Source organism: Rhea americana, unplaced genomic scaffold, assembly GCF_003343005.1.
Source record: "Rhea americana isolate MKP2758 unplaced genomic scaffold, rheAme1 scaffold_86, whole genome shotgun sequence".
NCBI classification, from domain to species: Eukaryota; Metazoa; Chordata; class Aves; order Rheiformes; family Rheidae; genus Rhea; species Rhea americana.
In genome coordinates this window covers 1,102,425-1,117,282 of record NW_028187044.1, presented here as the reverse complement: position 1 = coordinate 1,117,282, position 14,858 = coordinate 1,102,425, and the positions used below count along the sequence as shown (strand labels likewise).

At 39.4% G+C, this 14,858-nt stretch overlaps 1 protein-coding gene across 3 annotated transcripts; it reads right to left on the bottom strand.

The window, feature by feature from the left end:
- Positions 1-1,460: 1,460 nt before the first annotated feature.
- GHITM (growth hormone inducible transmembrane protein) lies at positions 1,461-14,050 on the bottom strand. 3 transcript variants are annotated; one of them, XM_085323680.1, is made up of 9 exons: positions 13,961-14,050; positions 12,126-12,284; positions 10,326-10,425; positions 9,226-9,337; positions 7,742-7,883; positions 6,013-6,121; positions 4,225-4,413; positions 3,499-3,670; positions 1,461-2,746 (listed from the first exon to the last, which is right to left on the bottom strand). In XM_085323680.1, exons 2-9 carry the CDS (start codon positions 12,252-12,254, stop codon positions 2,659-2,661), a joined length of 1,041 nt encoding a protein of 346 aa, XP_085179806.1. In that variant the 5' UTR covers positions 12,255-12,284; positions 13,961-14,050; the 3' UTR covers positions 1,461-2,658. The 3 variants fall into 3 exon arrangements, with proteins under 3 accessions (XP_085179806.1, XP_085179807.1, XP_085179808.1); XM_085323681.1 differs by having other exon boundaries at positions 13,977-14,049; XM_085323682.1 differs by lacking the exon at positions 13,961-14,050 and adding an exon at positions 13,556-13,790.
- Between the last annotated feature and the right edge of the window lie 808 nt (positions 14,051-14,858).

Here is a 14,858-nt window from a genome sequence, read left to right as displayed (position 1 = left end):
ATACACAYTCACACCTTAGCTTTAATTTCTGAATTTATACCTACTGTTGACCAACATTTTTCCCCTTCCCAATTTGTAGGGCCACTCGTAACAGCACTAAAATTGGACAGKCTAATTGCAGGGCCATTTTTTACACATCAGATGTTGTAAGATCTGAAACATCTCATTTCCTTCTGAAACTACTCAGTGGTTGGAAGGAAGGCTGAAAGATGGAAACAAACAGTGGCGTTCTTCCTCAGYTGCATTTTCTACTCAAGTTTCTCAGTAAGACATACTTCATGCATCTTAATACAGTCTTGAAAGTCTCCCAAGTTAAAATTCAGTTTTACAGTTGTAACTCTCCATTYTTTAGCAAGAAATGCAAAATAAAATTCCTAAAACAACAGTGACCTAGTTAGGTCTAATTGATATAACTTTAGAAAATTTCACTTTTTTCAAAGTTTACACTCCAATWGAGCAGCACCAAGTAGAACAGCACAACAGCAAGCTCTCAGACAGAAGCTCTCCCTCATCTTTTACCCTTAAGAAAAACAGGCATCTGTTCTTGTGCTCATCGCAAAGCACTGTATTTTAGATTTTGATCACTCCTTATGTCAGAGCTGTCTTAACTGACAAAATAAATCTTAATTCTGCACTTAGGACTGCATGTATAAAGAAATAATTCTTAAGTCTGTTCTTCTACACACAYACTCCTTTTCAAAATAACATTAGTGCTAGTGCTTTTTCAGACACTATTTGACTTATTGGTCTCTTAAAAGGTACTACACCTCTTGTTGCTCCAAACTGTTTTCCCTCGCTAAACCAGTTCTACAYCTCACCGTTTCAAACGATCCAGAAACCTCCTCTTGGTTCACACAGTCAATCTCTGAAAGCTTTGTCCTCAATTCAGAAAAAARTACTTTCCCCAGACTTTAAGTATCTGCACAGATATGAGAATTTCACTTCAAGACAGAATTTCACGACAAGCACACTGCTGTGTTCAGTTAAAGCAACAGTATGTGTAATTTGATTAAGCATTAAGAAATTGCTTGAAGAGATAAACCCTTCAGTCTACTTACACTTGACATGATCCAGAAACGTCTTCCTCCAAAGTACTACAGAGATTCTTTCAGCTGTAAAAGCGTCAGAAGTTAGATGATGTTACGGACAAAAAAAAAAAAAAAAAAGAGTTGTCACAAGGTCCTTCACAATCCACTGCTCCTCCCTTAGGATCCAAGGCTGTAGAAATACTGCGGCATATTACAGACAAAAGCAGCACTGGCTGCAGTCAGTACCCAACAAGTCACACTTACTGGGCCACTTCAAGCAAGCATTGATCAGCATCTTTGTCTGGGAAACACCCCAAACAGCCGCTGAAACTGGAAGTCATCTTCGTGGATTCTTTAGAGACGTATGTATTAGCACTCTAAAACCAGATTATTTGTGCAGGGTAATGAAAGACTTCYATTAACACAGAAGTGAGCAGTAAACTCGTGAGGCTAGATTTTTATTGTTCCACAAGTCAATACATGAGCATAGCATATTTATCAGAAAATGAAAGCTTGAGTTGTTGACATTTGCTCCAAATTTCCTTGTGCCCAAGAACTCACCTCTTATTCCAACATACAGCAACAGAGTTTGGCAGGTATTTGTTAACGTCAAGTCAACATCACTGAGAGGGAACATTTTAGACTCAGMTAAATATACCAATCTGAAGAAGAGTTAAAAACAGAGGAAGGAAAGACTATAATAGTATGGTAAATTTATGATACTTGGATTTACAACAGGACATCCTCAATTGCCCCTCTCAGTGCCAACTGTATGAGCTTGTGAAAGAAGCTGAGCGCTGGGAGTTCTTCCGTAAGACCGTGCTTCACCTGCARTATTGAAATCTAATCACTGGAAAAGAGCCCTCTAGTACTATTCAGTGTTTGAGAATTCTAGTATCAGAAGAACTTAGCTACTATTATACTCAGTTAACATGAAAATTCATGTCTAGTTGCCAGAACTGGAAGAAGTTTCCATATGTGCTTCAGAAAGACTGAAGTTTTCATACAGAACAGATGCTGCATAGTTTCCTCTTCTTGTCCCCTTTCTATTTTTGGTCACCTCATCCATGCAGGCCAATGCATTTCTAACAGTTAAGCGTTTCTGAAGTTTCTGCCCAGAAGGCATCAACTGGATAGTGCTGTATCCAGTTTGTTCAGTTCTTCATGTGTCACTAGAAGATCATTTTACACAATCTTAACTGAAAACATGTTTTATCTCAAAAGCATTTCCTGAAGTAGCTTTTATCGCTATTTGCATAAGGGATAACACTTTACAGATTATTTCCTTTTACTAAGYGGTTACAGTAAAAAGGAAACAAACTGCTGTCAAGTCCACTAAAAAGTTGACCAATTATTTTACTCCATATATTAAAAATAAATTACTTTCCCAAAATAATGTACACTTAGGAGCAGTTCTCACTATTTTAAACACAAAACTGAARAGAGTTTGAGGAAAAACTATCAAGTCTGAATCACATTGCACTGAACCAAGAATAATTTGCTAAGATGCTTTAAACTTCTGACTCCTGCAGCAAGACTGCTTGTACCCACGATTTTTTATTTAGTATATGCACTGGGCAGATAACCTAGAAGTTTGATCTTTCAGATAGTTGCAGAGAGGAGTCTTGATTTACTTTCTCCTGGCACTTCCACCAGTGGCAAGCATGGTGGCCACCCGAATGAAGATGTTCAGTGTATCTGTGTAGATACGCAGGCACCTAAGAAACAGGAAATTAAGGTTAATCTAGAAKTAGTATTTGGTGCCTCACACCATTACAGTTGTTAAAAGCCTCCCTTAAGGGCCTGTGACAAAACTCAACTGTGCTGTGTCCTCTGCACTTGGTATACAAAACCTATACCTTGTTTTAATCAAAAGTTTACCAATAAAAGACACTTGCTAAAGCCTTGACAGACATCATACCATTCAAATAGTAGCCCTCAGCTTTTATGCTGTACTTCCAGCTGCTCACCTCCAAGCATTTTTAAAGATCAGTAGTATTATTGCACTTTAATGATCGGAAATCAGAGGAAGTAAACAATTCACCTRAGATGAGAAAGACAACACTTATAGCAAGGAAGCTACTTGCTTAATAAGACTTATACTTACTCTTACTACAAAAGAGTTAACATGCCTTGTTTGAGGTGATATTGACAGGTATTTTCAGAGAGCAGCTATAAAAATTCCCTTCTGAGTAGAAAAACRTGTTCTAAAAAAGTTAATATTGTTGGAGGCACGTAACATTTAATCATGTTTCTCTAGTGTCAGGCAGATGCTTTGTTTTAACTTCAGGCAGCTATTTCCACATTTTATTTTAAAACCTCACAATTTGTCACATTTTGCAACAATACATTTTTGCACAGTTTAACAAAAGATAAGATTTTTTGTTTCTTTTTTTGAAAGCATACTTCCATACTATTTGWAGCAAATATAGACACTGAGACCAGCTTTGTGCTAACACAGAATACTCACGCATTGATTGGRTCGTATTTAGCTACTCCATAGTACGGAATAGTCTCTGCACGCTTGATAACGTGCTGGGTATCATACAGCAGGAACATGCCGAAGAGTATCAATCCACCATAAACAGCTACTGAATACAAGCCAGCACCAAAAGCAGATGTAGGAGGCAAGAACATGGATCCTAAAAGGACATGTACAAGAATTAAAYGAAAGCTACTGTAAGCATCTCTGCTACTCTGGATAAGGTCAAACCTCAGCTATTACAGCAAATATTTTTSAAGGAGTACTCAAAAATTCTGAACAGTTTGTAGTGCATTTGCACACCAGCAGCTTTCACATACCAGCACACAACAGCTGCAGATAAGGCATATATGAGTTGATGTAGTACTTTTAAGCACTCTAGGGAATCATGTACTTTTCTTTATATGAAAGTAGTTCTGCCTCTGTGACTTTTATACAACAMCACCCAGCAACACAGAAGGGAGAATGAGTGGATCTGAAGCTAAGCTCATGCTTACTACCTTTCCTAGTTACCCACCCACAGCAGCCAAAAATAGAAGCTACCACTATCAGCCATTTGTCAAATTAATATTGGCCAGAATTGTAGTTCTACATTTTCARCTATACAGTTTGCTTCCAACACAAAATTTAACATAGTATCTTCTGCTATGCTAGACTTACAAGTGCTATTTAAGGCAAACTTTAATTGGGGACAGTATCAAAACAGTATTTTACCAATTGAAGAGGCAAGAACAAAGCCTAAGCCTATTCCAAGTGGTCCTCCCATATTCAGAAATTTTTCACTCGGGGCACACATGGCCACAGTCGAGAGCCCTCCAACAATTCCAGCTGTATACCAGGCAGCTCTGATCAGCAGAGGACCACCCAAGAAGGCCAGAGGAGCCACCACTGCACCCATCACACCTAGTCAAAGAAAAACAAAACTCATTAGGAACAGTTCAGTTGAAGACTCCACCTGCCAAAACCATGTTTTCTCAGTCAGATAGTGTGGGGCTCAAGCTATACCACTTACATGACAAAAATACCACCAGACTTGACTGTGTATCTATCTAAACAGTATGAAGACATGATAGACTAGCAATCTTAAAATAAGTGACCTACTTTCATTTAGCTTTAGGGAATGCTCCAGGGAGGTGGTCTGTGGAATAAAGCTTTAGTAACAGCCAGCATATCGATCCATTCAAAACACAGTTAATGAATGGATACTTTGCACAGACTCATCAGCTACACAATAGCCACAGGAACACTCAAAACTGAAAAGCAGGACAAAGTTCTGCTACAAGAAATAGTTAAGCAAAAGCTGGACTTTTCAYTGATGTCTTGTACGAAACCTCCATCTGTTACATTAATATCAGACTAAGTTATGTTAATAACAATCACTGAAATAAATTTCCTCTCAGTTGATAAAAATCTTTAGCTCCAGAGAGACAAATACGATTTCACTGCCTAACATTCATTGTTCCTGAATCATAAATTGTTTTTGGCAAAATAGATCAGAAAAAAAAATGAAAGCCTCTGTTACTTGAAGTAGCAAATACCTTCAGTAAGAAACTGATCTGTAGTCCTGTCTTATACACCTGATACGCATATGCATCTAAGAAGCTGAAGTTTAAATACTAAAATCCCCTGTTTCTAGTCAGTTTTCAAATATCCTTCTATCCAGCAACATAGAAGAGATTCATCCTAAGACCAAAAAAAAAAAAAAGCTCTTTCATATATACAGTAAACATTTTTCAGTTTCCTGCTGAAAAATCCAGCTTTTCTCCTTAAAAGGAGGCTTTAGGAAACAAGTCTAGGAAAGTTGCTAGGAATAAAACCAATTCACAAGATTGCAGGGGRAGAGTGGGGTGGAAGGGGCAGCACAAAAATGACACTTCATGAAACAGCAAGAACAGCTGCTAGTTCATCTTAGCATAAGGTTGCTTCAGCACCTTCCTTCTTGYGTTATTAAGTCAAGCAGCAGCATACTGGAAAGACTGCACAAACAACTTGAAGGTAGGGCAGAAAAATTTTTACAGTAAGTTCAAAACTATTGCTAAATATTAGTGCTAATAGTACGTTTYTGTGGAAGAACTTGATCCAAGCAATACTTGACTTTCACACTGCAGCAATTCTTATAATTGAGAATTCCAGTGTTTGAACAATTTCATTGTAGAAAAGAGGTGATATGGTAAGTGTACGCAACAATGTTTATAAAAGCTATGGTCCCATAAAGTGGCCAGCAAGCCAGAACAACTATGAAACTATTTAGTTCTACCCAGCAGGGCATATTTGTATCTCAAGTTTAACTTGAGCATGGCTTTTTACAAGATTATGAAGTATCAGAATTGTGTGGTGGACACTTAAGAAAGCTCACTGACATCCAGGAGTTCTCACTGGTCTCTCTGAAAACTAACTCTCCTAAAACAGTATCTAAAATTTAGTTTAGAAGTCAAAGCTTTGTTGAAGTAAACATCATCACTCTGAAACAGATCTCTATAATGAGAAGTAAAACTCACATACCTGAATGCATCATCCAGGCAAGGTGCTTAACTGCTGGACTATCTTCATAGGATATAGACCTGACCAACATTCCAGCACCAATCATAGCTGCAAAAGTTGCACCTATTGCCTGTAAAAATACAACATTACATTTCTCAATTTAGCATTAGGACACACAGTCCCTGTTCTCCTCCAAAATCTGTTCCAACTTGTAGTCTATAAATTAACAGTGCAATTCTGAAAGAAGAGCAAACCCTTGCTCACAGTAACTTTCGTTTTCCTTCTACTCAGTCTTTCAGGAATCTGAGTTCAGTGATAGGCTAGCAATAATGTCCTACTTGTGCAAGCCAGGACAYGGAAAATACATAGTACCTCCTCTTACTCATTCTCATAAAGGTACCCAAAACATGAACATTACTTTTCTTGTACATTTCTCCACCCAAAGCCAATATTCAGTTCACACACTTTTGCTGCCACTGATTTTTAAACCTCATTGCCTCCCCTTACTGCTCCTTTTGAACTTTCCAGCAGCTAACAATCTAATCTGAAAGGTTCAGCTTCCAGTTAATCTCGAAGGATTCACTATTAAATTAATCTCYGCAGAATTATGTTGATACTGGAATTACCATTCCACTACTTACTGCATAGGTACTCAGCAGACATCTTATAGACAGTTTGCCTGTGTGATTTGATTACCAGTATCATTTTGGCCTTGGCAAAAGACAGAAACAGCTTTCAAAGAGGTATACAGGAGGGCACAGGCTGGAGTAGGAATGCATAAGAGTGTGCCCAGTTATGTGTGACCTGCACCTACAAGGTGCAAGTCCGCTATGTAATCAGATACTAAAGACAGTACTTTTCAACTTCTGGTATATTAGCACTCCTGTCTTCAGAAGCAATTGTTCTTAAAATTCAAACAAGCAAGAAGTAAATCCAAAATATTTGCAGTTTTGCTACTCAAAGCTACTGAATCATTTAAGATAGGAGATACAATACCACTCACACGTCTTTACATCTAAGGCATCCAGACCCACTTGGGCAAGCTTTTGATCCCAGTATTTGCAAAGATGTAACTATAAATCACTGTCCTAACAGTCAGAAGCCCTGAAAGATGCCTACTGCCCTTAAACTCAAGTCCTTAAAATGACTCCACATGCTGAAAGCAACTTCTATCTGAGAAATCCAGTGATACCTACAACCATGTTCTCTTTGGATCTATGAATGGACACTATTTCACAAGTTTAATACTTACAAAAAGTGGTGATGTATTTCAGAAGTCTCAATGTATTCCCCTRTAAGGCTTTCAGTACATTTCCCACCAAGAACAGCACATTAATAACACTTGATAAAGCCAGTTAGCAGGGTGCATTCTAGTTCTCTGGAGTTTAAGCTTTCAACAGTTCTGCTGAAGCTACGTAATGGAATTACTGTGATTGTCACTGCCGACCTTGACTGATGTATTACTGTGAAATCCAGTTCCCACTGCTTTTATCACTGCAGTTTCACACCATGACTTGTAGCTACCAAGGCTTTTATGATGCCTGCTGAAGGAAAATTAGGAACATCACCTCCAGAGCCCAGGGGTCCCTTGCTCAGCTGAATTCTTCCAGGTCTCTGGACTACTGAGTTTAGTACCTCAAGTTTTGCCTTAGCTTCTACAGAGGAGTTTATATTTTGCATTTTTGATACCAGCTGCCACACTTGGGGGCCAGTCTCTCAGTAAACATCTTTAGATTTAACATGACCTTACCAGCCAAGAACCTCTYGTCATAAGACTCATGAGTGCCGGAGATCTGCTCACTGCTACAGCAGACAGTGCCGTCAAGCCAATGCTTCCCGCAAARTACATATAAGTAGAGCGAATTCTGTCTTTCACATACTGTGGCCAAATACTGAAAAATAAGCAGTAATGTACAGTTGTGCAATTATCATTACCAGAACAAAGATCAATGAAAAACATGATCAAAGCTATTAAGTACATTATTAGATTCAGATRCCAGGGAGGTTTCATAATGGTGTGGCTCAGCAGCTTCTGCCATGGKTTTACTGAGGGTGGGGGGGCAGAACAGGCTGACCTTTTAAGTCTTTCCTACCATAACACTGATATACCACAATCAATTCTTTGGAAACACTGCTAATTTTAATAGTTCTAGTTACAGATCAACTCTATGGAGGAAGCAYATATGGAAACAATAAATGTTTTGACTACAAAAAAAGGAATGAGGTATACATAATTTAAACTAGCTTAAAAAAAATCTACAAAATGTGTATCAAGCATTAAGTACCCTGCTGAGCCATTCACAAATGCTGAGTCATAATGAACACGTTTATCTGGCATCACAAGATGTACACATCATTGAGAGCTCTCTAACAATAGCAACAGCACTCGATGTTAGAGTCTCTCCACTATGATTCAATCATATTACGGACAGGAAGCTTCCCCAGCTAACACCAATAAACAAGCTGTACATATTTTCTACCATTTACTCTTAACTCATTACTTGAATGCTTGTGGAAGAAAAAAAAAACTACAAACAGTAGTTTTTGATGAACGATTTCACAYAGCTACAAGCAGCAAGCATTAACGATAAATACTGATGATCATTTCCAACTCTAAGTGTGAAGAAAGCAAATCAAAGCATCTCCAGTACTCATCTGTCCCAAACTCCAGCTTATCACTACCTTAGGTTTAAAAAACTATAGCTTTTTGTTGCAGTTTGTTTTTGCTAACCAAGAAGTAATTTATCCAAGTTTTAAGTACAACAGAAATTCTTCACAAGCAGAGCTTTAYGCTAGCATAAGCAATGTGCTCAAAGGAAATTCTCTCCTCAATTTCCTTACACAATGTTGTAAGGAAATTTAATGAACAGACAGGAATACTAGTAAAATGTATTCCTAACCAGTATGTTTACAAAAGACTGAGCACCCTTCCTAAATTACCTGTGGCACTCCTCATGAAAAGCATGTATATAGCCTTTGAAATGAAGTTTCGAATTTGCCAATACAAAAAAAACTCAAGTCAGTCAATACATATAAAAGCTTGAGTTACCCAAATTTTGCTTTTGACTTTATGCTTAAAGATCTTGCATGCACAGAGGTGAGGGCTTTTTGTTCAGTGCTTAAAAAAGGGCAAGCCATATGTATGTTGGAAGACACCACACAGAGAAAAGGCAGATATAAGTATGGGAGGGCATCATTTCATACAGTCTTAAAAGAATAAGCCATCTTTCTTACACAGCTTTTTCAATAGCTCCAATCTCACTGGACATGCCCATTCCATAGTAACACAGAGCTCCCAGGCCAACAGCAGCCCCTCCAGCAACAACTAATCTTCCCAGGTGGTCAGCTGTATGAAAAAGAAAATTATGCTCTCATGAATGCGTTTTCTCATATAGTAGAAAAAAAAACTGTATATTAGTCATAGCAGTTATAAGAAGCCCACCTTGGATCAGTTAAAGCTTCACTTAACTTCGGTAGTTATTCAAGAGTTATTGTGTTATCAATTCTTAAAAAAATTTGGATTCGAAGCACTCTAGATAGCTTGCCAACACAATCTAGCTTCATAAAACAGAGCAAGAAACAGGAGACTAGCCAAAGTCACTGACCTTCATTACCGTAACAGACAGAAATGCCAACACACACTAGCTAGTAAGACTTCCAGTAGAAAAGCTGGACCTCTTTGTCTTTTTGGTTGACCTATCCTTAATGTTTGCTCCATTAAGAGCTCTTTGGTAACAACTGGATCCAACTCAGTTCAAAAAGTGATTTCTTAACACTCACAGGCAACAATGTAATATATTCTCTATCAGTTTCTGCTATCTGATTCTTTAGACACATTGYCTGATAGTCACAGGCACCAGATTATGGCTACAATTAAAAGCATCAGTCATACAATGTTGGTATAATCAAAGTAAGAACAGCTGAGACCAAATACTTTCAGCTATAAGATTCATTTAAGAATATTTTTTCTAATGTGTTAGAGACAAGATTTTATCTAGACAAATGCTATTTATCAATTCAGTTCTATAGCAGAAGATTTGCAAGTCTATTTTGCAGAACACTGCTATTTAAACAATCCCTTTGTAATCCACAGAAAAAATTCTCAATAGAAGCTCAAAGAAAGAGACAACAGGAAAYTTCTCTGTACCACGAGGTATTTGCAACTTTAAGCATTACAAGAAGACAAGCAGACAAACAGACTTGAGACACTTGAGAGGGGTCACTAGCAAACTTTAAACAGTTGTTTTCCAGTCTGTTTTAACAGTTTGAATGAAAAGGTGTCCCCTTCTAAGSTTAAAATTTCAAGCATATTCATTAAAGTAGAGCTACTCTACCTTTAAGTGCAGTTTCTGCAGATGGTTCAAATGCTGCTGATTTGATTTCTTGGCCAATTTTTCCACGCCTCACACCCGTTCTTACTCTTGTGGCATAACACTGTTAGATTCAGAGGTAACATAAGAAAGGTTCAGTGAAAGAAAAGAGAAGACATTTCTTGTAAGTTGTATTTACAGACTAATGACAAACCATTCTTGAGGCAAATCAATTTATTTGCTACAATTAAAACTGCTAGTTGGTCTCTTGCTCATCTGTCCATACCTCCTAAGACATGGAACAATTCTGCTAAAGGAGAACAGTTTAACATGAAAGTTTAAGAGTCTTTGTGAATACRCAGGGAATTGTTCTATGTATTTACATATTCTGAAAGCATAGAACCAATGCTGTGAATTAACATCCAAAGCATTTAGGTTTTGCTAAAAAAAAAGATTAAACACTTGCTTTTCTTCTACTCTATTTCCACAGTACTAAACAAGGCCTTCAGCTTTTATTTTGCCTTTTTATGGGGGAAAAAAAACTACATGCTCTTGCCCTCTGTACTAAGCAGAGATGAACTCCAACTTACAGTTATGTTTACGGACATTACATTTGAGAGAACAGCATAAATTCTCCATTTTCACACATCTAGGCTTGATGTAGAGAACAAATTTAATGAAGGTCTGTGAAATGAAAACTTAAGGCTGACACAGTCCAAAAAATTATAGCATGCTGCTCTATCAAACTCTTAGTAAGATGCAAAAGCAATCAAGAACAAATTCATAATTACATTCAGAAATCACATTTTAAGCTAGGAAACTTCTGAAATCATTATGCAGGCACCTAACCAGTGGGAGGATAGCTTCAAGCTACAAGCTTATGTTTTAAAACTAAAAATGGAAATATACATATATTGTTAGAATCAGCAGTTAAGAGTGATAAAATCCAGGATGACTAGCAATGTACTCAGTTGGCATCTAACATCTAGCTCAAAGACAAAAATTAGACAACACTCCTCAAATATTTTTAAAATAACCTGCAAGCTTAGCATGCTTTAAAAAAATATGTGACAAAGAAAGGAGTCAATAGAATTTGCCAAAGGTACTTTGACAAGKTTGTGACAAAAGAGCAATGTCTCCACATAGTGCAACAGTCTATTAACAAGATTAACTTTGAAGAAACTCTTTGAAGGAAATTGAGAGTTATCTGTGCAGACAGCAAAAATGAAACATCTTCTCTCACTTAAGAATAAACACAGTGTTTCTTAGATATAGTAACAGTTGACTTTTGACACTACTGATGAGACCAAAGGTAGTTTGCCAGAGTTCAGAAACTTCTCCAACCTAAGGTGGAGCTCTAAACACATTGCAACTGACTGACTATACTGTACTATATAATAGAAACAGTACTAATGCTAAAGTACTGTAACTCAAGAACACTCTGGCTCTGAAGATAAGTATTTTGTTAAAAGTAAAATGTAATCTCAGTTTTTTACTCAGAAACGGGAAATGGAGGTGGCAGGGTTCTCAGACAAGCATTCCTACCCATCTTATCTAGTGAGGTTTCTCTATTACTAATTACAGCTGTGAAATTACTTTTCTAAGAATTGAGAGTGGAACAGAAAATACCACTTGAATTTCTCTTAAAATCCCCCTTTTTAATTAATTAACACTCTTCCTTCACTTTAGCACAGGAACCCCATAAACAAGTAGAAAGGCTCATGTTCATTCACAAGAGATACTATCTGCAAAGTGATTCTTTTGGAAAAAGATTTAACCCTCTAATATACAAGCAATCTGAAACATTAGAAAAAACTACCTTACCTGGCTAGGCTGCCACAGCTTGTATGCTTTTATACTGGTGTTCCTTAAGGCTGGGGAAGCCTGAATAAGGGCAGGGCGGATAGCCTGGCAGGATAACGTTCTCAGGCATACTAGCCTTGCAGCCAGCATGGTTGCTTAAGTGGTTAATACACAAAATTCCTGTAAGAGAACAAGGAAAATATACTTTATTATTTGGTTACATGGTTTTCAGACAAAGAGGTATACTTTGTACTCATGCCTGACTATACTGCACTATATAATAGAAACAGTACTAATGCTGAAGTATTGTAACTCAAGAACACTCTGGCTCTGTATTTRTCTCCCACTTCACTCAGACTTATCTACCGCAACAGGGCATGTAAAAAAATAAAATAAAATAAAAWAATTGACAGGAGAACAATACAACTTCTCATACATATGGGTTACACCTTTACAAGCATCATTACGTACCCATAAAGGCCATCCAGTTAAAGGCTTGAGTTACTTTGGCAACAAATTYCCATTTTGAGAAACACTACTGCATCAACATTCTGTCTGCCAAACAGCACACTGTTCCAAATTTACACAACCTTCAGCTAAGTATTAAGCCAAGTGAGCACACAGTATAGTATACATGGTGGCAAAAGTTTCAGAAAGACATTTTTTCATTAAAAAAAATTTTTTTTAAATAATCTTTTTGAAGAATTAGCTAGCTTTATAGACAGAACATTTAGTAAACATCAGAAACACGAGAGGATCCTGGGACAAGTAAAGACCAGTCTGAATACCTTACAGGTGATATTCAAACTGCTTGCTTAGTTCTATAAACACTGCATGCCACTTACAAAGAAAAGGTTTTGTAGTTTCATATATTTTAATTACATCTACATACATCCTCCTTTTTCCATAACCCCCCCAACCACCAGTATATTTATTCTAACAACTGTTCATAGCTTACATACAGGGTCAAATATAATTTAAGAGTACAATGAACAAAGACAACTTTTCATTCAAGTTTAAAGGGAGCACTCATAGCAGTAGACATTGCAGATCAAACTGCAGAGAAACAAAAAATTAGGAAAATAATTTTGCCACTACAAAAAGAAAAAAAAGACTTTGCTTTGGAGATCAGTTATGAAATGCTATTTATACTTATTCAGGGCAAGTATTTTCAGAGACACATTTGTTCTACTAAACCTCAATGTCCCACTCAGCTAATAATTTTCAAAAATTACAGTGACTACTCTTGCATTTTTTTAAAAAAAAAGCTGATTATTTTCAAGTATTAAATTAAGAATAAAAACAGGTAATGGCAAAAGTTTAATACTATAAAACACTATCAACATTATAGCATTCCTCCTAGGAAAGAAAGCAGCAAGATTGTAATGTTACTCCTACCCCATACCRTAAGAAAGGCAGTTCTACTCTAGGGAGGCCAACTAGGCCGGTACCTTGAGGAAAAAGTTCAGTCCCAMAAGCTACAGCACCCCAAACGCCTGTTTTGGTACTATACGATAACTGTTAGGCTTTATTGTCGCACAGAACTCTCCCACAGGCCTTTGTAACGGCAGACACGACAGTAAAGCACAGCCGAAGGGCAAAACCTCGGCTCGGGAAGCGGCAGCCTTTGTTTCCCTACACTCCACTAGGGCAGGCTCAGCCCACGGAGCGCCCCGCCGTGCGGCCCAGCTGAGGCGACGGAGGCGCAGAGCAGGCCCGGCCCGGCCTGGTCCGGCCCGGCCTGGTCCGGCCCGCCGCTCCCTCCGCCTCACGGAGGGGGGGGGGGGTCGCAGCCCGGAGCAGACCCTCTCCGCCCAAAGGGGCGGCTCAGCCCGGCGGCCCCGGCCCCCACGCACCGCCGCTCAGCCCCACCGAGCCCGCTCCGCTCCGCTCCACCGCCGCGCACCGCAGCCGGAAAGACGCCGCRCTACCGCAGTGGCGGAAGTCACGTGCGGCGGCTGCCCGAGCCTCCGGTGACTGGCTCGCTCGCCCCACGTGACCCTAGAGCATGCAAGCGCCATTGGCTGGAGGCGGCCGGGCTAAGCGTCACTCGCAGTTGTCAGGGAAGGCGCAGGAGCCATCTTTAGTGTGGCCAGGGAAGCTTCTGGAAGCCCTCCCCGTTAGGGCTCTGCGCTATTTACTGTTCGTTTCCGCGTGGTGCGCACAGGGGCTGCGGCCCTGCGCTCGGCAAGGCTGGCTCYGAGGGCTCACGGCGGTGCTTGCCGAGGAGGCAGAGGCCAGCTGTTGCTATCTCGACAGATGGCAGTGCTCGCTGGCTGCCATTTTGTCGCGGCTGCTGAGCCCAGGCGCTGCCATTTTGAGTGGGGGCGGGGAAGCGTTGGGGCACGGTCCCCTGCAGCCCCGCAGGGAAGAGACRCCCGGGCAGATTTGCCTCTCGTTCCCAGTTTGCTCCCTTCATGGGTCGCAGCTGACTATTAAGAGACTCTCCCGTGCGTGTTTGAGAGTGCTCAGCACACGTGCATCACTGCCTTTACCAGCCTGTGCAAAGCAGTCTCCTATTGTGTTCTCACTTGTAAAGGATTTGCTCCTTTTTTCCAGCAGATGGCATTAGCTATGTGAAAATAAATGAGAGTAAGGCTATAAAAGTTAACTTTACTCTCAAGGAGTGTAATAATCTGAGTTACTCAGTGTGCTTTTGCCCTCCATTTTGTCAGCGGCTGGCTTTGCCGGCAGAGGCATTAAAATGGCAGGGAGCAGARGCTTCCCTGCAAACACCAGCAGGCGCTGGCCAGC